The 23206-nt window shown below is 66.6% G+C and overlaps 3 protein-coding genes and 1 long non-coding RNA gene across 8 annotated transcripts; 2 read left to right on the top strand and 2 right to left on the bottom strand.

The window, feature by feature from the left end:
* The first annotated feature begins 200 nt into the window (after positions 1-200).
* On the top strand, positions 201-8020 carry LRFN1 (leucine rich repeat and fibronectin type III domain containing 1). Of its 2 annotated transcripts, none has more exons than XM_083853033.1 (4): positions 201-602; positions 2124-2171; positions 3207-4596; positions 5097-8020. In XM_083853033.1, the coding sequence occupies exons 3-4, from the start codon at positions 3266-3268 to the stop codon at positions 5665-5667; spliced, it is 1902 nt and encodes a 633-aa protein (XP_083709159.1). In that variant the 5' UTR covers positions 201-602; positions 2124-2171; positions 3207-3265; the 3' UTR covers positions 5668-8020. The 2 variants fall into 2 exon arrangements, with proteins under 2 accessions (XP_083709159.1, XP_083709158.1); XM_083853032.1 differs by lacking the exon at positions 201-602 and adding an exon at positions 682-855.
* On the top strand, positions 7042-8020 carry SYCN (syncollin; the record flags this gene model as incomplete). Its single annotated transcript, XM_083853048.1, has 1 exon — positions 7042-8020. The coding sequence occupies one exon, from the start codon at positions 7042-7044 to the stop codon at positions 7561-7563; it is 522 nt and encodes a 173-aa protein (XP_083709174.1). The 3' UTR covers positions 7564-8020.
* Positions 8021-8247: 227 nt separating this feature from the next.
* On the bottom strand, positions 8248-23147 carry PAK4 (p21 (RAC1) activated kinase 4). 4 transcript variants are annotated; one of them, XM_083853035.1, is made up of 10 exons: positions 23037-23147; positions 22595-22720; positions 12881-13104; positions 11179-11847; positions 10187-10627; positions 9947-10080; positions 9739-9865; positions 9319-9444; positions 9088-9222; positions 8248-9000 (listed from the first exon to the last, which is right to left on the bottom strand). In XM_083853035.1, the coding sequence occupies exons 3-10, from the start codon at positions 13082-13084 to the stop codon at positions 8845-8847; spliced, it is 1992 nt and encodes a 663-aa protein (XP_083709161.1). In that variant the 5' UTR covers positions 13085-13104; positions 22595-22720; positions 23037-23147; the 3' UTR covers positions 8248-8844. The 4 variants fall into 4 exon arrangements, with proteins under 4 accessions (XP_083709161.1, XP_083709163.1, XP_083709162.1 ...); XM_083853037.1 differs by lacking the exons at positions 22595-22720; positions 23037-23147 and adding an exon at positions 21222-22547; XM_083853036.1 differs by lacking the exons at positions 22595-22720; positions 23037-23147 and adding an exon at positions 17521-17620.
* Positions 13105-16264, bottom strand: LOC310890725. The gene is made up of 2 exons (XR_014577283.1): positions 13742-16264; positions 13105-13645 (listed from the first exon to the last, which is right to left on the bottom strand). It is a non-coding gene; the product is annotated as an uncharacterized lncRNA (long non-coding RNA).
* Positions 23148-23206: the final 59 nt, after the last annotated feature.

Genomic DNA, 23206 nt, shown 5'->3' on the forward strand with positions numbered 1-23206 from the left:
GGTCTGCGAGGGGGCGTGGTTACAGCGCGAGGGGGCGGGGCCTGCGAGGGCGGGGCCGGGCCGGGCGGGAGGCGGGCGAGGCGGTGGCGGGCGGGGCGGGGCTTCCAGGTGGGCGTGGCCCGGGGTGGGCGGAGCTTCGCAGGGGGCGGAGCCTGGGGCCGGAGCGGAGCCGTCGCCCCGGTGCCGGTGTCCCCGCGCCCCACCCCGCCCCCCCCCTCCCCCCGGTTCCCTCCTCCCCCCTCCCAGCCCCGATCGTTCTCCGGCTCCGCTGCAGGGGAACGGCCCCGCCCCGGCTGCGGCTCCGAGCTCCGGGCACCGGGAACCGCGGAGACTCCCCCCCCCCCCCCGGTACCGGCATCGTCCCCCTCCGGTACCGGCATCGCCCCCCCGGTACCGGCATCCCTCCCCCCCCGGTACCGGGCCCCCCTCCCCGACACCAGCAACCCCCCCCCCGGTACCGGAACCTTCCCCCCGGTACCGGAACCCCCCGGTGCCGCCCATGGGCCCCCGGTGGGGCGAGGCCTGAGCGGTTCCCGGCCCCCCCCCCCCCGGCCCGCCCCAGGAGCCGCGATGGGAGCGGCCGTGGGCTGAGCCCCCTGCAGGTACCGGGGAGGGGGCACCGGGAGGGGGGCGGGGGGGGAGGGGAGGGGGATGGGGGGGATGGGCGGGACTGGGCCGGGCTGGGTGGGACTGGGCCTTGCTGGGATGTGCTGGGATGTGCTGGGATGTGCTGGGCCTTATTGGGCCTTGCTGGGATGTACTGGGCCTTACTGGGGAATGCTGGACCTTACTGGGATGTGCTCGGCCTTATTGGGCCTTATTGGGCCTTACTGGGATGTACTGGGCCTTACTGGGGTATGCTGGACCTTACTGGGATGTGCTGGGCCTTATTGGGCCTTACTGGGCTTTGCTGGGATGTATTGGGATGTGCTGGACTTTACTGGGCCTTGCTGGGATGTACTGGGATGTGCTGGTCCTTACTGGGCCTTGCTGAGCCTTACTGGGCTGTGCTGGGATGTACTGGGCTATACTGGGCCACGCTGGGCTGTGCTGGGATGTACTGGGCTTTACTGAGCCTTACTGGGCTATACTGAGTCTTGCTGGGCTATACAGGGCCTTACTGGACCTAATTGGGCTGTACTGGGCATTGCTGAGCTATACTGAGCCTTACCGGGCAGTACCGGGCTATACTGGGTCTTACTGGGTTGTGCTGGGCTATACTGGGCCTTACAGGGCTCTGCTGAACCTTACTGGGCTATGCTGGGCCATACTGGGCCGTACTGAGCCTTACAGGGCTCTGCTGGGCTGTACTGGGCCTTGCTGAGCTATTCTGGGCCTTACTGGGCTGCAGTGGTTTCTGCTGGGCTGCACTGGGCTGCACTGGCCCTTACTGGATGGTACTGGACAGTGTTGGGTTATGCTGGGCCCTACTGGGTTGTAGTGAGCCTTACTGGGCCGTGCTGGGCTATGTTGGGTCTTACTGGGTGGTACTGGGATGTACTGGGCTGTGCTGGACCTTACTGGATGGTACCGGGTTGGACTGGGTTGTGTTGAGCTTTACTGGGTTGTACAGGTCTATATTGGGTTGTGCTGGACCTAACTGGGCTGTACTGGGTTGTACTGGGCTGTGCTGAGCTTTTCTGGGTTGTACTGGGCCATACCGGACTGTGCTGGCCCGTACTGGGTCATGCTGGGCTGTACTGGCCCATACTGGGACGTATTGGAATGTACTGGGCTTTACTGGGTTTATACTGGGGCAGTTTATATTGGCGTGTGCTGGTCCATCATGGCCCCTTCCGGTTTGTACTGGGCTGTACTGGGCCATTCTGCACTATACTGGGCTGTGCTGGGTCATACTGGCCCATACTGGCTTATACTGGGCCATGCGTGGTTGTGCTTGTGGTGACTCTTACTGGGCCATACTGGGCTGGTCTCTACTGGGCCACGCTGGAATGTACTATGCGTTGCCGAACTGTACTGGTTAGTACTGGGCTGTGCTGGGTCATACTGGGTGCTATTCCAGGCCTTACTGGGCCATACTGGGGTGTGCAGAGCCGTGCTGGGCTGGACTGGTGCTTACTGGTGCGTACTGGTCCGTACTGGCCCATCCCCTGTCCCTACAGGCCCCACCGCGAGCCCCGGACGGGACCGAGATGGAGCCGTGAGAGGAGGTAACGGGGCCGGGGGGGCGCATGCAGGGTCGGGGGGTCACACGTGGGATCATGGGGTCACACGGGGTAATGGGATCACACATGGGGTCACACACGGGATCGTGGGATCACATGTGGGGTCACACAGGGGATCACAAGGATCATACATGGGATCACAGGATCACACATGGGCTCACACACGGCACCACGGGATCACACACCAGGACCGCACACGGGATGCCAGTGTTGTGCACGGGGTCGTGTATGGGATCAGGGGATCGCACACAGGATCTCACAGGATCATGGGGTTGCGCGTGGGATCAGGGGATCATATGGGATCAGGGGACTGCACGCAGGATCACAGGGTTGCACATGGGATCGCACAGGATCATGGGGTTGTACACAGGATCTTGGGGTTGCGCGTGGGATCAGGGGATCGCATGGGATCTGGGGATCGCACACAGGATCTCACAGGATCGTGGGGTTGCGCGTGGGATCAGGGGATCGCACAGGACTGGGGGATAACACAGGAACACACGGGATCGTGGGGTTGTGCACGGCATCGGGGATCACACACGGGATTGGGGATCACACACGGGATCACACACGGGATCGGGGGATCACACACGGGATCACACACGGGATCGGGGGATCACACACGGGATCACACACGGGATCGGGGGATCACACACGGGATCGGGGGATCACACACGGGATCACACACGGGATCGGGGGATCACACACGGGATCGGGGGATCACACACGGGATCACACACGGGATCGTGGGGTTGCGCACGGGATCAGGGGATCACATACAGGATCAGGGGATCACACACGGGATCACACGGGATCATGGGGTTGCGCATGGGATCGGGGGATCGCACGGGATCGGGGGATCACACACGGGATCGGGGGATCACACACGGGATCACACGGGATCGTGGGGTTGCGCACGGGATCGGGGGATCGCACGGGATCGGGAGATCACCCTGCAGCCCGATCCTGCCCCCCCCGCATCTCGCCCCCCGCCGGCGCCTGACCCCCTCCGTCCCGCAGGCTCCGCCGCCCGCCCCCCGTCCACCGCCCCCCCCCACCCCCGGCGCCGCCGGCGGAGGATGGCGAAGCTGCTGGTGCCGCTGGTGGTGCTGGGGGCGGTGGCGGGGGCCCAGCGCTGCCCCCCCCGCTGCCTGTGCCCGGCGGCCGCCCCCAGCCCCACGCTGCTGTGCGCCCGCACGGGGCTGCTGGCGGTGCCGCCCAGCCTGGACCGCGGGGCGGTGGAGCTGCGCCTGGCCGACAACTTCATCGGGGCCGTGGGGCGCGCCGACTTCGCCAACATGAGCAGCCTGGTGCACCTCACGCTGTCCCGCAACGGGCTGCGGCGCCTGGCGCCCGGCGCCTTCGCCGACCTGCGCGCCCTGCGCGCGCTGCACCTGGACGGCAACCGGCTGCCGGCGCTGAGCGGGGCGCAGCTGCGGGGCCTGGCCAGCCTGCGGCACCTCATCCTGGCCAACAACCAGCTGGCCGCCATCGAGCCCGCCGCCTTCGCCGCCTTCGCCGCCACCGTGGAGGACCTGGACCTGTCGCACAACAACCTGCCGGCGCTGCCCTGGGAGGCGGTGGCCGGCATGGCGAGCCTGGCCACGCTGACGCTCGACCACAACCTGCTGGAGCGCGTCCCCGCCGGCGCCCTGGCTCGCTTGCCGCGCTTGGCCCGCCTGGACCTCACCGCCAACCGGCTGCGGGCGCTGCCGCCGGTGCCGGGCCCGCCGGGCCCCAGCTTGGCGGCGGGCGGCAACCCGCTGCACTGCAACTGCGAGCTGCTGTGGCTGCGGCGCTTGGCGCGGCCGGACGGGCTGGAGAGCTGCGCCTCGCCGCCGCCGCTCGCCGGCCGCCTGCTCTGGGCCGTGCCGGAGGAAGAGCTGGCGTGCCGCGCGCCCGCCATCGCCGGGGCGGCCGCCAGCCCGGCCGCCGTGCTGGAGGGGCAGCCGCTGCGCCTGGGCTGCGCCGCCGCCGGGGACCCGCCGCCGGCGCTGCACTGGCTGGGCCCCGACGGGCGGCTGGTGCAGAACGGCTCGCGGCGGGCGCTGGGGGCCGACGGCTCGCTGCAGCTGCGGGTGGCCACGCTGCGGGACCACGGCGCCTTCACCTGCGTGGCTTCCAACGCCGCCGGCGAGGCGGCCGCCCGCGTGCAGGTGGCCGTGCTGCCGCTGCCCGTGCCCCGCCGGGACGGGGACGGCGACGGCGAGGCTCAGCCCGGGCCCGAGCCCTCGGACATGGCCCGCGCCGGCGGCAACGAGTCGCGGCCAGCGGGCGAGCGGCGCATCGTGGCGGCCGAGCTGACGGCCTCCTCGGCGCGCATCCGCTGGCTGCCGCAGCGCCACGTGCCCGGCATCCGCATGTTCCAGATCCAGTACAACAGCTCCCTCGACGACTCCCTCGTCTACAGGTGGGGGCCGCAGGACGTTGCGGGGGGCCGTGGGGCGGAACACGGGGCTGTAGGGCCTTGTGGGGCTGCAGGGCCCTGTGGGGCTGCAGGGCCCTGTGGGGCTGCAGGGCCTTGTGGGGCTGCAGGGCCTTGTGGGGTCTGAGGGCGTTTGCCACCGTTTCACGGTGTCGCCCAGCGGCGCACAGCACCAGGCGGCGTTGCACAAGGCCGCAGGACGTTGCACGGGGCCGTGGGGCGTTGCACGGGGGTGCACAAGGCCGTGGGGTGTTCCGTGGCATCGCACAGGGCTGTGGGGCGTTGCACAGGACCCTGTGATGGTGCAGGGCGTTGCGCCGGACCTTGAGATGTCGCAGGGCACGGCACAGGGCAGCGCCCAGCACCGCACACATCCACGGGGCATTGCACCAGATCACGGGGGTGCGCAGGCAGCTCAGGGGCGTTACAGGGAGGGGGGAGCGGGGACCCGCCCGCCCCCCAAACCCACCCAAATCCCCCCGCAGGCTGCTGCCGCCCTCCAGCCGGAGCTTCGTGCTGCGGGACCTGGCGGCGGGGCGCGAGTACGACCTCTGCGTCTCGGCGCTCTACGCCGAAGGCACGGCCGCGCCGCCTGCCACCCGCGCCCTGGGCTGCGTCCGCTTCGCCACGGCCGGGGGGAGCCCCGGCTGCACCGCCCCCCGGCCCCATTTCCTGGGGGGCACCGTCATCATCGTCATCGGCGCCGCCATCGCCGCCTCCGTCCTCGTCTTCATCCTCATCCTCACCGCCCGCTACAAGGCCGCCCGCCGCCTGCCCGCAGCCAACGTCGCCAGCGTCTGCTCCCAGACCAACGGCACCCACAGACCCCCCGAGCCGGAACCGCCGCCACCGCCGCCGGCCCCCCCGGCACCTCCGGTACTGGCACCCTTGGGTGCTCCCGGGGGTGCCCGGGGGCTTTTTCCCAGCCACAGCTACCCACGGCGCGCCCGGACTCGGCGGCACGGCTCCCTGCCCCGCCTCGACGCGCCCGACACCCTCCCCACCCTGCGCCCATCCTTCGGCAGCACCCACTGGATGCTGGAGAGCACCGTCTAAAGGGGGGTTTGGGGGGAGGGCAGCACCCTAGGGTGCTCGAATGCAGCCCGGGGTGCTCCCGAGCACCCTTGGGTGCCCAACTGGGTGCTTGAATGTGCAGGCCGGGGTGCTCCCGAGCACCCTTGGGTGCCTGCTGGGTGCTTCAATGTGCAACCTGGGGTGCTCCCGAGCACCCTTGGGTGCCTCCTGAGTGCTTGAACACAGCCTCGGGTGCCCCCGAGCACCCTTGGGTGCCAGCACACTGCTCCCCCAACCTGCCCCCACCCCGGGAGCCCGAATGCAGCCGGCGGTGCCCATGCACCCCTTGGGTGCATCCCGGGTGCCTCCCTGCAGCCCCCAGCACCCTTGGGTGCTGCTCCAGGGGGGGTCCCCGCCTGCACCCATTGGCCTCCCACGCGCTCCCCTCATTGGTGTCCTTGTGCCCCCCCCCTTTCTTTGCCACCCCCCCCCCGGGGTTGGGGGCACCCGTATGCAACCCGGCACCCACACGAGTGCGCCCCGCCACACCAGCGCACCCTGGGACTTGTGGGCACGCGGGTGTGCCCTGACACACGGGTGTGCCCGGCCTGCCCCCCCCCCTTACGCCCCCCCTCTTCCCAGTTCCCATCTGTCCCCCCCCCCCGCGGTGCCTTTGGCCGGGCGGCGGCGGCGGGGGGGCCCCGCACACGCCACTGACATGTCTGCACAAATGACACGAGACCCGCAGCCCCCCCCCCCCCCCCTTCTATCTGGCTGGTCTGGATAAACCCGCGGGGGTCGGGCCCCCCCCGCAAATGCCCCTCTCAGCCCTATTTGCCCCCGCCCCAAAAAAAAGCCCCTTCAACCTGCCCCCCAGCCCTATTTGCCCCCCCCCCCCCAGCCCTATTTGTCCTCCCACCACCACCACCCCCGTGACCCCCCCCACCCACCAGCCGCCCTCCCCGGGCCCCCCCCCCCGGCCCGCCGCAGTGTTTAACACAAGTTTTTACATTAAAAACCTGTGCCCCCCCCGCCCGGGGCCATTAAAACCTTTTGTGTGCGAAGCGCAGCGGGAGCCGCTCTTCTGTAGGGGGGGGCGGGTACGAGCTGCTACAAACGCTCCCCCCCTCCCGGCTGGGGGGGGCTCGGGGACATTTGGGGGTGCGGGGACACCTGGGGCCCGACGCGGCCTTCTGCCCCTGTCCCCGTGCGTCAGCGGCCCCAAGGGCCCGGCCTTGTCCCCCCCCCTCGGGTCCCCATGGCTGGGAAGGGCCCAGATGGACCCAGATCACAGCGTGGGGGGGGGGGGGGCACGAGACCTAGGGCCCTTTTGGAAGGGGGGGACACCTGGGGACCTTTTGGGGCAGGGGGGGGACAGCTGGGGCCCTTCCCAGGGCTGTTGGGAGCCTTGACCAGATGGGGCTTTTCCCAGGGAGGGGGCCGCACGCCGGGCGGGTGGGGGGGGTGGCACCTTGGGGCGTCCCCTCCCTCGCCACCGATATATGCGGGTGCCGGCGGCGGGGCCGGGGCCGAGCAGCGATGGCGGTGCTGATGCTGGCGGCGGTGCTGGCGGCGGTGCTGGCGGGGGCCGGGGCCCAGTGCCCGAGGCCGGCCGACCTGCAGGGGGTCAACGGCACCCGCATCTGCGCCGAGCTCTTCACCGACGACAGCGCCTACTACAACGAGTGCTGCGGGGGAAAGTCCCTGATGGTGGACTGCGGCGCCGACGTGCCCTACGTGCCCTGGGAGTGGTCGGGCAGCATCTCCTCGCTGGTGGTGGGCACCCGCTGCCAGCTGACCGTCTGGTCCCGCGCCGGCAAGAACGGCCAGACGAAGACGTTCGGGGCGGGAGCGGTGCCGCGGCTGCAGGAGGTGCGGCGGGGGCTCTTCGGCAACTGGAACAACGCCATCAGGGGCTACTACTGCCAGTGCAACTGAGGCGGGCGGCGCGGGGCAGCGCGGGGCAGCGCAGGGCAGCACGGGGCACCGTGGGGCAGCAAGAGTCAACACGGCTCGACGCTGGCCAAGGCACGTCAACGCGAGTCAACGCTAGCCGACACACGTCAACATGAGTCTACGCGAGCCAACGTGGGCCAATGCACGTCAACCTGAGTTAACAGAAGTCGGCGCTGGCCGACATACATCAGCGGGAGGCTACACGAGTCAACAGTGGCCACCGCACGTCACCACGAGTCAACGCGGGCCACCGCATGTCAGCGTGATTCAACGCGGGCCAGCACAAGTCAACACGGGCCACCGCATGTCAACGTGATTCAAGGCGGGCCACCACTGATGGAGGTGGGCTGACCCAGCTGTCCCGCGCTGCCAGGCCCCCCCCTCAAGCCCCCCGACCTCGTCCAGCTCTCAGCACAGCCAATAAAGCCCTGAGGATGTGCAGCTCCAGCCTGGCAGGTGCTTTATTGGGGAGGGGAGTTGGGGTGTGGGGAGCAGCGGCGTCCTTCAGGGAGAAGGGTCCCCACGGCCACCCCCCATATTACCTCCTCCTCCCCAAGCGGGGAGCCGGTGTCTGCAGGGCACGGGCACCCCCTGCACGTCCGTGACCGTGTCCCCCGCACGCAGCCCACCCCCCTCCCCAAAAAAGCACAGGGGGACACAGCGCTCTCCAAAAGGACACGTGTAATCTCCAGGGGGCCCCGCGGTGGCCCTGGGGCACCCCAATACTGCGGCATTACAAAACGACAATATAAATAGCTTTTGTTAAAAAAAAAAAAAAAGAATAAAACAAAAAAAAGTGATGGGGTGGAGGGGGGGGCCCAAATCAGTAGTGTGGCCGCGGGGCTGTAGTGTTGGGGCTGTGGGGACACGTCCCTCCCACGGGGGTGCAGGTGGCCTGACCCCAGGGCCAGATGGGGATAGAAAGAGGATTTAAAAGGAAAAAAAGAAAAAGGGGGGATGTCGTTGAGATGCCCCAAAAGGCTCCCCCCCCAGGGTGGGAACAACACAGGGGCTGGTGCAGTCGGGATAAGCCCCCGGCCCTACAAACCTGCGGGGAAGAGGGGGACAGGGCCAGCATCACGGCGTGGCCTCGCTGCTGTCCCCACGCGGAGCCGCCGTCACCAGCTTTCCCCCCTCCCCGACTCAGTAGTACGGTGCGGGAGGGCCGGGCCCCCCCGGCTGCCCCCCCCCCCCAGTAGTGGCACAGTCACAAATCCAGTTCGAGGCGAGAGCGAGGATGGCGCCGGGGCGGCTGCCGGCCCCTCACCGCATGCGGTTCTGGCGCATGAGGGGCACGATGCAGGAGGGGGGGCCCGCCTTGCCCAGGAAGGGGTGCTTCAAGAGTTCGTTGGCCGTGGCCCGCTGCACCGGATCCCGCACCAGCATGCGGTCGAGGAAGCCTTTGAGAGAGGGGGAAACCTGCGGGGACAGAGGGGGACAGGGGTCAGGGGGGGCACGGAGCAGGGACGCAGCCCGGGGGTGTCCCCGGCCCGGCTGCCCCTTTACCTTGTGCATGTTTTTGAGCTTGGGGGGCAGATTGTCTCGGATCATCTTCATGGCCTTTAAGGGCGGCTCGTTAAAGTACGGCGGCTCCCCGTCGACCATCTCGATAACCATCACGCCCAGGGACCAGATATCCACCTGCGGGCAGGAGGCGGGGAGCGTGACGGGGGTTCCTTTGGGGGCGACGCCGCCCCCCCCAGCCCCAGAGCCGCCCCCCTCGCCCCACGCGCTCACCTCGGGGCCGTAGGGCAAGCGGGAGATGAGCTCCGGCGCCATCCAGTACGGGGTCCCCACCAGCGACTTGCGCCGTGGCACCTCCTTGTTCACTTGGGCGCAAAACCCAAAATCGGAGAGTTTCACCTGGAGGCCGGGGAAGGCAGCAGTGAGAACGGCCCCGGCCCCGTTTCAGCAGGGGGGGACGCTCTGCTCTTGTCCTCGCTGAAGCCCTTCGCTGCTTTCCGGGATCAACCCCATCCCGGGGGGTGTTTCAGGTGCCTCACAGTCCCGCTCCCACCCCAAATTGCCTCCCACAGGCTCTCAGCTCGCATCTCTGCCTCGAAGAGCCTCGAAAAGCTTTGGTGGCTCCTGGGGAACACTGCTGCTGCCGGTTCCTGGTGGGGTTTTGGAGAAGGGGAAGGAAGAAGCCACGCTTACCCTGCCGTCGTGCGTCAGCAGAATGGAGTCGCTCTTGATGTCGCGGTGGATGACGCCCTGTGCGTGCAGGACGGACAGGGCCTTGAGCACGGCCAAGCAGACGGCCGCGATCTGCTCCTCGTTCATCCTGTGGGGCGAGAGGGAGGGTGAGAGGCCAAGGAGCAACCCCGGGGACCGGGCGAGGGGGCCAGGGAGCCCGGGCACCCACCTGGTGTGCGTGACGATGTCGGTGAGTGCGCCGCCCTCCAGGAACTCCATCACCACCCAGAGCTCGTCGCCCACCAGGTAGCTGTTGTACATCTCCACCACGTTCTCGTGCTGGTAGTCCCGCATGATCACCACCTGCGGGGCAGAGGCAGGGGAAGGCTCAGCGGCGCCCGGCTCCCAGCCCCGAAAGCGTCCGCGTTCGACCCCCAGAAGCAGGGGGTCCCCGCTCCGCCGCCCGCACCTCGTTAAAGAGCAGCTCGCGCCGCTGCTGCTTGCGCAGGTCCATCTTCTTGACGGCCACCAGCTTGCCGGTGCTCTTGATGGTGGCGATGCAGACGATGCCGGTGGAGCCCTCGCCGATCTTGATGAAGTTGTCCAGGTAGGTGCGGGGGTCCCCGGGGTCCACCACCATCTGCAGGGCCGCCCGGAACTGCTCGTGGGAGACACGCTGGGGCTCCCGCTGCGGTGAGCAGGGCTGCTGCGGGGCGGCGGCGGGCAGCGGCGGGCCGGGCGGGGGCTGGCGAGCGAGGTGGGGGTCGGAGGCGTGCGGGGTGAGGCCGGCGGGGGGCTCGGGGCCTTTGGAGCGCGGCGGGCCGGGCGGGTGGGCGCGGGAGGAGCCGGTGGTGCCGCTCACCGGCCCGTTCGATGCCACCTCCTGCGGTCGTCCCGGCCGGTGCTCTGGCTGCGGGGGAGACAGGAGGAGAGGGGCTGTTAACGCCGTGGGAGCGCACGGCTGGCGCGGGATTTGGCCGCTGGCCCCCAAGCGCCGGGTGCCAACACCGCAGCGTCCAGGCGGCGGCAAGGCTGGAGGCTGCCAAAGGAAAAGGCGGCGTCGGACGGGCTGAGAAGGAGCAAGGACAGCGAGGAGAGCAGGGAAGAGGCGACCGCAGAGGCGCCGGAGGCTGCTTCGGAGCCCGCGTGCCCCCGAAAGAGGCCGGGGCCGGCGCGAGGGAGCTGAGGGGCGCCGTCGACACGGCCCCGGGGAGGAAAGCATGGAGCAGACGCGGCCGGCGCGGGGCCGGTGGTCTTCGGCACAGGCCAGTCCCAATCAGAGCGCAGGAGCCCGTTAGCCGGCGCTTGCTTAGGAAGCGGAGGAGAGAGGCTGCTTTTGTAGGAGGCGGAGGACAGGCAGAGCGAGGAGACAAAGAAAAAACCCAGGCCGGGCTGCCGGGGAAGGAGAGATCTCTGCCAAGCGGGCCGGCTCTGCGCGGAGGGGAGCGGGGGAGCCTTTACCTGTGAACCTGCGCCCCTGACGGGGTCGGTCTCGGCCCGCGGGTAGGTATTAAAAGGCCGTCCCGTCTGCTGAGCCGTCTTCATCACCCCTTCAGACACGGGGATGTTGGGAGTCCGGATATTGGGCCCCGAGAGCGGGCGCTTGTCGCGGGGGGACTGCGGGCTGGTCTCGCCGGTGTAGGTGGACTTGGGGCGCCTGTCGGAGGGCTCCGCGCGCTCCCGCCGCACCACGCGCTCGGCCGGCTCGCTGCAGTCCCTGTCGGCGGGGCCGTCCCGCCAGCCGTCCCGCTCGGGGGGCTTGGGGTACTCGGGAGGGGGCGGGCGGCCGCCGGCGGGGGCAGCGCCCTTGGGGCCGGGCTCCTGGCCGCGGGGCTGCTGCGGGTGGGCGCGCTGCTCCTCCCTGTCCCGGGGTCTCTCCTTGCCCTGCTCTAGCTCGCCGCGGGCCCCGTGGAGCTTCTTGTCCTTGCTCCGGCCGGCGTCCTCGTGCGGGCGGGCTGCGGCCGGGCCCTCGGAGAGGCCGTTCTCCTGGTAGAGCTGGTCGCGGCGGGGCGGGAAGGGGGGGCTGTCCCTGCGCAGAGAATTGGAACGGGACACGGACATGTTCTCAAACTCGTCCAGCAGCCAGGTCAGGGAGCCGTCCTTGGCGGCTTTGGTGCCCCGCACGATGGTCTTTGCGCAGGAGGCGGGACGGGAGGCGGGCAGGAACACGGAACACAAACACAACAAAAGAAAAGAAAAGAAAAAAAAAGAAAAGGGAAGAAAATAAAAAAAAATAAAAATGAAATGCCTGGTGGTGACGGGGACGGGGAGGGCTCACACAGACAGGACGAGGGGAGAGGAGGGGAAGGGATGGGGTTTCTGCCGGCTGGCCTGGATGCTCCCAGTCCTTTAAATCGCCACGCAATTAGCAGAGCACTGTTAATGGGAGCTGGCCGAGCCCAGCAGGGCCGTGCAGCCCCGCATAGGACGATGCTCGAGGCCAGGAGGAAGGGGGAAGCGGCTCCGGCTTCCCCACGGCCTCAGGGCCCACTCCACGCTGTCCCGAGCCCCTCCAGGAGGTTTCCAGGCACTGTCGGACCGAGATAAAGAGCGAGGGGAGTGCTGCCAGGACCCTCTCCCACGAAGCAAAAGCCATCGCCACCCCGGGCTGTGGGGAGCACAGTCTCCACACCCCTTTTTTCGCGCTGTTGGAGCATCCAGCCAAAGCAGGCCCGTGGCGGGGGCCAGCAGAGCACAAGGGAGATGCCGGGGACCAAATGAGGGTGACAGAGGAGGAACAGCGGAGCTGGGGATGGCGGGGTTTCCTCGGCTGAGGCGGGCAGACGAGGCAGGCTTTAAAAAATGACGTAACGGCGGCTTGGGGAAACAGGCACGGGGAGGGGAGGGGAGGGGAAGGGACAAGGCACCGCTTCGTTTGCGTTTTCTCGTATGATTTTTTTTTTTTTCCCCACGGGGGTGAGGATGGGGAGAGGCTTTCCTCTGCACCCACCTCCCTCCTGTGCGGTGGTCCCCGTCCTGCACGGGGGAAGGCGAGCAGGCGGGGGGGGACGTGGAGAGGTCCGAAGGACCCCGCGGGTTACGGGGACCCGGCTGCCACCTTACCTGCTCCGTGGCACCCCGGGGAGGGGGGGGGCACAAAACCCAGCCTGGGCTTCCTGGCCCCGAAAGCAGCACCGCCAGCCCTCCCCGAGGAGCTGCCTACCTTCTGCGAGCCGTGCTGGATGGCGGTGATGCACACGGGGTCCACCAGCGGCTTGGGCCGCTTGGCCGACTCCTCGATGATGCCCTGCCATTGCCGCGGCAGCCCCGTGAACTTCTGCTCCTGCTGGTCGTAGCCCGTGTGGACGCGGTGCTCGAAGTTGGAGGGGGCCGAGATCTCGATGCGTTTCTTCTTCTTGCTGAACATGGTGAGGCTGGCTAGAGGACCTGGGGGGCACACGGGAGGCAAAAGTGAGGCCCGGAGGACAGAGGCGGGCACTGCGTTGGGACCTGTAAAAGCAGCGTCCCCGCTCCAGGAACCGACCTCGCTCTCTGCTAAAATAACTCCTCGCTGCACCCGTGCCAAAAAGGAAACACCGTGAGCCACCACAAGCCCGATGCGGACCCGAACCTCATCGTGCAGCCCTCGCACCCGGCTGCTGCTCCCTTTTTAGGGCCGCCCCGACCCCGTAGCTCTCCCGTCCCTCCCGCTCACCCCCCATTCTCTTCCCGGCTGGTTCACGCGTGTCCCAAGACACGTTTGGTCACCCCTTGACTTAAAAGCCCCCGGCAGCATCAGTCTGCTCTCTCCCTCCTGCTTTTATTACGCGACGGCACAGCAGCGATCGCAAACCGCGGCAGCCCAGGGAACCTTTTGGGCACACAGCACACAAGAAGTCCTTCAGCCCACGTCCTCCTTGTCACCGCCCGGCTGTACGACGTCTTCAGCTCTTCTCTTCTCCTCCCAGCCTCTCCGCAAGCGAGCTCCCTGAGGTATTTTGCCCCCGGAACCCAGGGTTTTAGGGCTGATCTCACGTTTCACGCCGCCGAGAGCTGGAACGTGGCAGCGCACACGTCGGCGTACCTCCGAACCTCCCTTCGAGGCGTTTCCTCGAGCACCTTCCCAACTTGGGGACGGCGTTCTCCGCCGCGACGCGTGGGTTTTTGGATTTTTGTTGTGCAGATCCAGGTCCTGCTTTGTGGTCCCGCAAAGCCAGCAGCCTTTAACACCTCTTGGCAGCGCGTCGGACTGGTCCAGGGCACCCAAATTGTGCTGTCGCCGCAGCAGCTTCCCTTTACTCAGCCCACTTTGATGTAACGCTCCTAAACTTAAGAAGTTGAGCAAAAGCCGCCCGCAATTACAAGCTGGGAGCCTTCTGCGAACCTCCAGGTGCAGAGCAGGAAGCAGGCAGGCAGCGAGGGCCAGCCCAGGTGGCTCGGTGACTCTCAGGAAGCGGCGAGCGGCCGAGCCCGGAGCCTCAGAAGAACCAAGCGTTTGCTCAGGTGCTTGAACACCCACCGAGGAGCCTCAAATACGCACGTCGAGGCCGCTGGAACGAAACTTTGCCAGCCTGGTTTGGGCACGGAGTCCAAGCCCACTCGTGGCCTGCCAAGCTGCACAAAGCAGGGCTCAGGCAGGAGCTGCACCGCTCGCCAGGCTTCAGCTTCACTTGCAAACACCCCGGGGGGGGGACGCGTTAAAAAAATAAAACCATCGACAAAAGCCACCTGCAAGAGATCCCCACGCAATGCCTGCTGGTCGCCGGCATGGCGATCCCTTCTGGGACATCCCCAGCCTCCCGGGACGAGGGGATGGAAATCCAGCAGCAGAGAGAAGCCCGTTTGGTGCCAAAATGGAACAAAAAGGGAACAAATCCCCTTTCCCTGGGGGTCCCTTCAGGCTGCCGCCCCCGAGCTCGACGTCCTCGACGCCCTCCCACATCCAGGGCCGTGTTCCCGCAGCTCCCCAGCGGCTCGGCCACGCAAAACGCTGAGGCAGCCCGCGGGACCTGCCGGCGGGGGCACGAGGACGGGACACGAGGTGGTACCAGCCTGAAGGACAGTGAGGGACAAAGCCCGGTGCCGCCCGCGGAGGAAGCCTGGCCCCAGGGCGGACCCCGGAGCGGTTTCTCCTGGTATAAACACCCGGGGCAGGCACAATGGGGGCTTGTTTACACCCCCGCATCCTTCCGAGCTCCAAGGTACGGTTTTGATTCTGCCCAGCAGGAGCTCAGGGCGCTGGCAAAACTTTTCCTGAAATCAACAGCTTTACGTGGAATCGGCAGCAGAGCAGCTGCTGGAGGGCGGCACCACCTCGGTCCCTGCGGCCGCCGCCTCCGAGCTCCTCCAGGCCTCAGCTTGGGAGGGGGAAAGGCAGAAATTTCTGAGCGAGGAGAGCAAAAATAACACCCAGCGCCTTCCCCAGGTGGTGAAACGAGCCCTAAATTATTTCGCTTTTCCCCCAAAAGCCAGCTGCGAACAGGGCCGCTGGCACAGCACGGGTGGTGGCACCTGAACCGGCCGCTGCCCCGGGCATCCTCGCGCCGCCATGCGCCTCTCAAAGCTGGCTGGATGGGATTGCAGGGAAGAAAACCCGCGTGCCCACGTCACCCTCGCGTCCCCAGCGAAAGGACGAGCCCGCTGCGGGCACGGGCAGGACGCGGGGCCCGCGCTGCGGTCGCACATCGGGGCGCGAAGCCAACAAACCCGGCCCGAAGGGCTGAGAGCGCCGGGCGCTTCCACCCCGGTGCTGGTACCTACCCTGGGGACGGAGCAGGAACCCGGTGGCCCCCTCGCTGTCACGACGTGCTGCGATCGCGGCTTTTCGGCCGGCTGGGGATCGCTGCGCCAAAACCCAAAGTTTTTATTCGTGTGCCAGTAAAAGCGAGCGGCCCAGAGGAAGCACAGCCCTCCCACGCGGCATCGGAGACGGGGAGGCAGCGGGAGAAAACCAACGCGAGGACGCCCGGCGTCTCGGCCGCTCTTCAGGGCTTGTTTGTTTAACCCTCTTCTCGCTCGAGTTTAGGAGCAGGAGGGCGAGCCCTGCGCTGACCGAACCCGTCCTGCAGGAGCAGCTCGCTCCCAGCATTTCGGGGTGACGCCGCGCCAGCGCACGCACGCACCCAGCGCTTCGGCGCGCCGCCTCCGGGACCGCAGCCACCCGGCTCCTTCGCCGCTTTCGCTGCCTTCTGGCAGCGATTTGGGGCCGTTTCCTTCCATTCTAAGGCTCCCGAATCCGCTTCCGACACGCTACCCGGCGCGAAACTTCACAGCTCCGGGGACAATCCCTTTCTTCACGCAGGAAATCCCGGCCCCGGCGCCCGCCTCGCTCCAGGCGTCCGCAGCAACGCTCCCGGCCGGGGATTTGCCTTCCTGCTCCCCGTTTTAAGCGCTCGCGGACCCCCAGCCTGCTGGGAAGAGGGAAGGTTTTGCCTCCGCCCCGTCCTGGTTTAAGCCTTTTCTCATTTATAAGGCCCCACGCAGAGCCCGCTCCCCGTTCTGCCCCTCCAGAGGCTTCCCTCGGCTGAAATCCCGAGCCGGCCGACGCCGCTCAGGGGCGAGCACGCAGCCACCTTGGGGGCCCCCCGCGAGGCTCCCCGCGCGGGCTCGTTACCTTGACAAGGCCGATCCCAGCTCCCGGACAGCCACGGGCGGCCTGAGCGCGGGTTCCCGAGCGAGGGCAGCTTCCCCTCGGAGGCGCCGCCGCCGGCTGAAGTCATCCGAGGGCGCGCACGCGCTGTGCTCTGCCGCTCGCTCCCGCGGGCCACCTGCGAGCGTCGCGCTGCCTTTCCGCAGCGCCCTCCCTTCCATCCCCGGGGCTCCCCGCCACGGCTCTCGCCCCCGAACCGCCACCCGGAGAAGCCTCCCGAGCACCGGCCCCCTTCCTCGCACGGCAGAAAAACCCCGCGCGGCGTTTCGGGCGGAAATCCCGTTTCTGGATGAATCTGAGGGCAGCCGGGCTCGGCGGGACGCAGCCCTCGCTAGGAGGTCCCTGCCAGGCCCCGGCAGTCTGGGGGGGAAGGAAGGGGTTAAAATCCAGCCCGCTGCCTCCACCGATGCCCGGCACATTCCTCAGCCCAGGTCCCCGTTCCCTTTATCTGCGCTTTGTTTAATTAGTCAGCCATTAACGAACACTTCTGGCCGGCGGGGAGTAAACCAAGCAGGGCAGAACCCTCCCCTCGCGCCAGCACCTTCCACAGGCAAAATAAAACCCGGAGAGGAGGATTGAAGAGGGGCCCAGGGGCAGCTCGGTTCCCCGCTCCAAGCCGCAATAAACCCGTCTGCTTCGATTTTAGGAGGCGGGAGAGCCTCGAGTGCGCAGAGCCTCCCGCTCCAGCAGCAGGACGGGGAGAGCCCCTCTTGCTCCAGGCATTTCCAGGGGCGCCCGACCTCCGAAAAAGCAAAGAGCCTTCCCCCAGGAGCCTTCCCTCAGCGCCCGCCCCTCCCCAAAAGCCCACCTGAAGCTCCTTAAGCTAATAATATAATAAAACCCCGGCAGGACTCTGCACCACTCACCTGCGCCGTCCTGCTGCGAGCCCGAGGGGGGAGAGGGGACGAAAACTGCCCGAGAACACCGAGCGGGTGGGTGCGGGGACCGAGGGAACCCCCGGAGGGTCTCCCTTTTGGGGGAAAGGGGGACAGAAATGGGGTTTGGGGTTCAGGGCTCCCCCTCTTGAAGCCGCGAGCTTCCCAGCGGAGGGGAAGCAGGCCGGGGGCGGCAGCCCCGAGGGGAGCGGGGACACAACGGCGAGCGGCCGAGCCCCGCGCGCGCGCGCTCCCCGGTCTCGCTGCGAGGTTGGCGACCGAAGGATCGGGTCCCCGCGGTGTAACGGGAGCTCTAATTGTAACAGGAGCTCTAATTACCATTTTCCGGACCGGGAGCGTCTCCGCCGCCGTGTCGGGAGAGCCGGGAGGGAGGGAGGGAGGGAGGGAAGGAGGACGAGCAGCTGGGCGAAGAGCGGCCGCGAGGCTCGGAGGGGTTAAAGAAGCGAAGCTCGCACCAAGCGGAGCTGGAGCGGAGCAGATTTGAGCCGGGGGAGCCAATGAGGCAGCAACATTTGAAACAAAGCAGCCAGTCAAGGGCCCGCTCCTGGGAACGGGGCAGGACGGAGGAAGCCCCGCGGCTCTCCCGGCGCTTCCCGGTCCCGCAAAGCCCAGGGCACGGCGCTGGGAGCACTGGGAGCACGGTGCTGGAGCCAAACGCGCCGCGGGCAGGCTGGGCTGGCGTCGGCACCCCGGGTTAGGAGCCGGCAGCCCCGAAACCCGGCCAGGGGACACGGTGGGGACTCTCTGCAGGGCTCAGAGAGCCCCGGGAACGCTGCTGGCCCTCGCTGGGGTGGCTCCGGGTCGCAAACCGGGGGGGCGAGAGGCAGCGAGGAGCCCGGCGGTCTGCGGGGTTTTCTTTTCACTTCTATGCCTCGTCTAAGTCGGGAGGGGGTGGGGGAAGAAAGCACAGCTGGGAACGTGAATTGCCTGCCGGGGTTCACGACTCGATCGCTTGCTTCCCATTTGCGCTCCTTTTCCTCTGATTTGTCCCCTTGCAGAATATTCCGGGATCAAAACACCCGCCACAGCGCCGCTGGCCTGCTAACGGGCGCCTGGAAGCCTTCCGAGAATCGCGTCGGAAATTAAAATAAAAAGAGATCGCCGGGTGGAGAGGAGCCGCTCCCAGCCCCAACTCCCCGGGGGCACCCTCACGTTCCTCGTGCCATCCTCCGGAGAGGAGAAGCAGCAGCGGAGCTGACCGGGAGCGCGCTCACGCCGCCGCGTCTCTCGGCGCGAGAGGCCAAAGCCGCTTGTCCTTCTGTGGAGCGACGCCTCTGACGCTGGCGGCGACAAGCAGCAGCTCCGAAATCTCCGATTCCCAACTCTCCAGACCACGAAACTCCAGCAGCTGCCCTCCTCAGCTGCCAGGAGCACAAAGAGCCCCTAGCAGCGGTTTCAGAGCCTTGTGAAACGCGCTCGTTAATTCGCAGAAAGATTAAAAGGGACTTCAAAGGCACAGTTCCAGCCCCCAAATCTCTCCGAATTCTAACCGGCTCGGCAAAAGCACCTCTTCCTAACCCCTGCCCTGCGGACGGCCCCGGACCCGCGGTGCGGGGGGGATTAATTCGGGTTCGGGGACGACCGGGGCTTTGCCTGCTTTCTGCAGCCACCCAGTGCGGTTCAGGCTTCGGGTGAGAAGCTCCTCTGGCTTTTTCCACCCACGCAGAGCCCGCGGGGCTGCCCGGCGATGATTCAGGGTCGACGGGCTCAAAACGCCGGTTTCTGGGAGCCTCTCGTGGCTCTCGCCCTGCGTCGCTGCGCGAGGAGGAGCGGGTCCCCCGGCGGATGGTCTGGGAGGACGGCAAAGGGCTCCCAGGAGGTGCCAGGTGGAAAAGGATTCGCCTCCTTCGCGCTACCGCGCTCGGAAAAAAAAAAAAAATCGGCGAGGGAAGAAGGAACGGCCGAGGTGAGCGGATTCCTGGCGCTCTCCGCATGTTCCGTACCAACAGAAACCTCGGGAGAGGCCGGCCAGGCCCCGGCACTTCCACCAGCTGGGGAAAAAGCCACATCGGAGCAGCCGGCCCCACCGCCGCCGTCCCCTCCTGGCGGGCTCGGGGCACACGCTGCCTTTTGGGCTCGAAAAGTGAGTTTTTGGCGAATGCCCTTCTCAGGAGAGCTGCTGTGGAAGCGCGAGCAGCGTCACCACGGCGTGGAAAACCTCCCGCGGCCGCGCCTGCGTCGGAAGGGGGGGGTTAACCAAACCCTCAAGGAGGATTTCAAGGGGATTTAAAGAAAGGAAAAAGGCTCCCGGTGTGTATCTGGCATCGCCTCCTCCCACCCCGCCGAGGACAAACAGGTTTTTCCGTGCGCCTTCGTTCGAGGGCGGAGGAGCCGCACGCGATCGCTATCTGCCGACTCTCCTCCAGCGAAGCCAGCGGGGAACACGCGGAGCCGGCCGGGCTCGCCGGGATCCTGCGGCCGAGGAGGGAAACGAAGAGGGAGCGCGGCCCGGCCGAGGTCCCGGAGGCTGGCGGCAGCCCCCGAGCAGCCGGTGACGAAGATTTGAACGTGAAGCGGCGCCGGGCTCGGCTCCTAGAGCTCAAAAGGCCGCCAAGGAGGCTCCGGGAGGCGCGAGGGACGCGGGAGCCCGGCTGGAGCCTTCCCCAAATCCGCCTCCGAGAGCCTCTGCAGGGCAGGGGCCAGCAGCGCGGCACGCCAAGAATGCGGGGAAGGGCTGACACGGCCGGCTCCGGCGATTCCCCCCAGGCCAGCACGTTAATTACACGCTGCTAACGAGCCACCGGGCGCTGCACCTGATGGACGGGGCAGGGGGGCCACACCGGAGCTCCCCTGGCCCCAGCCCGCTACCGAGAAGTCCATTTCTGCCATTTACAGCTTGGTGCTAATTAAACTGCGAGCTGATTAGCCGAGGCAAACCTTTAATTAGCCTCTTACACCACCGACAAAAATTACAGCTCATCCGCGCCGTGTAAGAGCGCGACACGGGGAGAGGAAGAGGGGAACGAGCGCAGCTCGGAATTTAATTGTTCGTTACAGCCAGCTTTTTATTAAAACAGGCGTTAATTAATCACCTCCCGGGGGGGGGGGCCAGCGGCGTTCGTGGATCCCCCGATCCCGAAACAGGAGCTGGGAGCATGCATGGCGAGTTATTTACCTGGGGAGAAACCCAAAGGGTTTGGTTCAAAGGTGCACGGAGCTCGCGGGGCGCTGAGCGGCAGCAAGGGGCTCCTTCCTCTGCTCATCCCTGCCCAAAAATCCCCCCCCCAAAAAAACAAGAAAAACCCCAACGAAGCATAAAATGTGAACGCCTGGGGAAAGAACGCGGTTTCCACCTGAAAATCATCGAAATCCAAGAAAGCAGCAAGTTCTCCAGGCTACAGCTGGGCAGCCATAAACCCACCATGGCTCGCATCCCTCCCTTTCTCTGCCAGGCTCAGGAGAAATTAAGTTTCATTAACTAAAACCGACGTAGCTGTAATTAATTAGGCTGCACAGAAGCCACCCAACCCCCCCTGGGATTCCTCCTGGAGCCGGGTGGGATTTGGGGGCCCCGTCCTCCCGCCTGCAGGCTCTGAACAGAACCGAAGGGAAGGGCGTCGCGAGCACCTCGCGCCAACGTGCTCTGGAAACGGGCGTTTAAAACACCGCCAGCACCCCAAAAACCCCCGCCCCCAGAACGGGGGCAGCACCCGGTGAGCTGCCAGCGGCGAACCCAACAACCCGCAGCGCTCGCCCAGCGACAAACAAGCCGCCAAAAGGCGGCAGGGGCACCAAGCTGCGGGCTCCGGAGGAAAGCTCTGTGATTTTTCCATTTTTCTAGGGACCGCTTCCTTCTGGGCGAGGTGATAAGTGCTGGCAAAATAAACAGCACCCCCGCACACGCGGAGGGAGATAACCGCTATCTGGAAACATCGGGGGGGCTCACAACGGGGCGGGGGGAGAGTTTCCACCCTGAGGTGAACGCGGAACCTGAGCTGGCAGCAGCCATTACCTCCTCCCTACCTTCCCGGGAAGCTCCCGCAGCTCTTCCAGCTGCCGATTATCTCCGGGTTAATTACCTCTGCTTGGGGACCTCGGGGCAGCGCGCAGCAGCAGCGGAGCCGGGAGGTTCCCAGCCAGCCTTCCCCGGGACGGTCACGGGTCAGGAGCCGCAGGCAGCTCCGTGACGTCGGCCTCGCGCTACGCCCGCGCCACGTCTCACGTTTCGGCAGCCCTGCTACCGGGGAGCCGCACGCAGCTCACGGAAGCCTCCCTCAGCCCAGCCGGGGGGCCATAAATGCGTCCGACGGGTTGGGTTCTCCGCCAGGGCGAGGGAAACTTCCTCAAGAGGCTGCCAGGGCTGGTTAATGTTTGTTCTGGCAGCAGGCTGCTTGTTCTTTGGCCACGGCTCCGACTTTGTTTGGGGCTTTATTCAGGACCCTCCCAAGCCACCCGCAGCTCTCCTACGGGGGCTGCGTGTCCCCTAAAGCCGTGCTCCACCGCCGGGCGTTCTCCACAAACCCGATTTGCAGTTATTTACCCGCCCGCTGCGCGGGGCGTTGTCAGAATCAATCCGCATCCACACAGCCCACTCGGCTAATTGGCGCACAACTCCGTGAGTTACGGGGGAAACGCAGCTAAAAAGCAATCCTGAAGCTTTTTGTTTTGTTCCAGCTTCCCCTCCCCAGCGAACAAAGCCCTGCCGGCCATGGGAACGCCGAAAATGCAGCGCAATGCATTTATCTCCAGCAGCGGCTGAGTTCAGATGAGTGAACAGATGAGTGAGAGGGCACAGAGTTACGCAAACAAATAAACCCAGAGCCCGGGACGGGCTGGGAGTGGCATTTTCTGTTCTCGTTCAAGTCCTGCTGTGCCAAAGCAGGCAAAATCGACCCGTCAAGGGCCGCCCAGGGCAAGACAGGGGAGCGAGAGGGGCACTGCAGGGCAGGAAAACACGGAAGGGCTTGGAGAAACCCAGCCTGGAGCTCCCCATGGCTCAACTCACCTTGAGAGCAGTGAGAGAAAAGCCCGGTGGGTGTATAAAGAGCACAGAACAAGAGCGCACCCAGGACCTTTTTCTCTGATTCTTTACGTAGCAGACAAAACAGGTCTTGAGTCTTTGCAACCTGTTGCAGCTGCCCGTGTGAGCTCAGCTGGACCTGAGCGTATGGGGAGAAAAGCACCTGGCTGTGCACGCCCCAAAGAGCCAAAGGAGGGCTCTTGGAGCTTTACATTTAATACTTCTTCCCTAAAAGCCTCCCAGTGATGGTGCCTTCCCTGATTTTCCTCCCTCACTTCTGGCTGGCGCCTAGGGAAGAGCGCTGGCAAGGCAAAAGGGCACTTTGGAGGTACCACAGCCCGACAGCACACGCAGAATAAGTACTTTTGGGAAAAAAAAAAAAAAAAAAGAAACACAAAGCGCCGTCAGGAAATGATTCTGCCCGTCTCCTACCTGCAGCTCCTCACCCGCTGCTGCTCCGCATGCCGAGCCCCCGGGCGAGCGACGTGGCGCGGGAGCAGGGGGCCTGGGCGACGCTCCTCCAGGGGGCACGGGGCCGCGCAGCTCCCACCGCTCGCCCTGCCAGAGGAAATCGGGGCCGTTTGGGGGCTGCTGGGGGGGCCGAGGGAGGCAGCGCCCCCCCCCCAGAGCCCCCCCGGGATTTGGGGCACCCCGACTGCTCCCGGGGAGCCCCCTGCACCCCCCCAAGCCCCCCACCCGCCTCCCCCTGCCCCATTCCCCCCCAAGGCCCCCCATTTCCCCCCTCACCCCCTCCCCTTTTTGCCCCCCCCCAAGCCCCCCATCCCACCCCAGCCCCCTGAACTCCCCCCCAAACCCTCCCGAGCCCCTCAAACCCCCCCCCGGAGCCCCTCTACGCCCCCCCGGCCCCGCTCACCCCGCCGAGCCCGGCCCCGCCGCTCCCCCCTCACTCGGCCGCCGCCATGTTGTGAGGGCGCCGCAGCCCCAGCCCGCCCCCTCCCGTTGCCTAGGCAACAAGCCCCGCCTCCCGTTCCCTACGCAACAAGACCCGCCCCCTGCCAATCATCGGCACGTCGGGCAGGACGC

The sequence above is a fragment of the Anser anser genome (assembly GCF_964211835.1).
Source record: "Anser anser genome assembly, contig: HAP1_SCAFFOLD_34, whole genome shotgun sequence".
Taxonomy (NCBI): Eukaryota; Metazoa; Chordata; class Aves; order Anseriformes; family Anatidae; genus Anser; species Anser anser.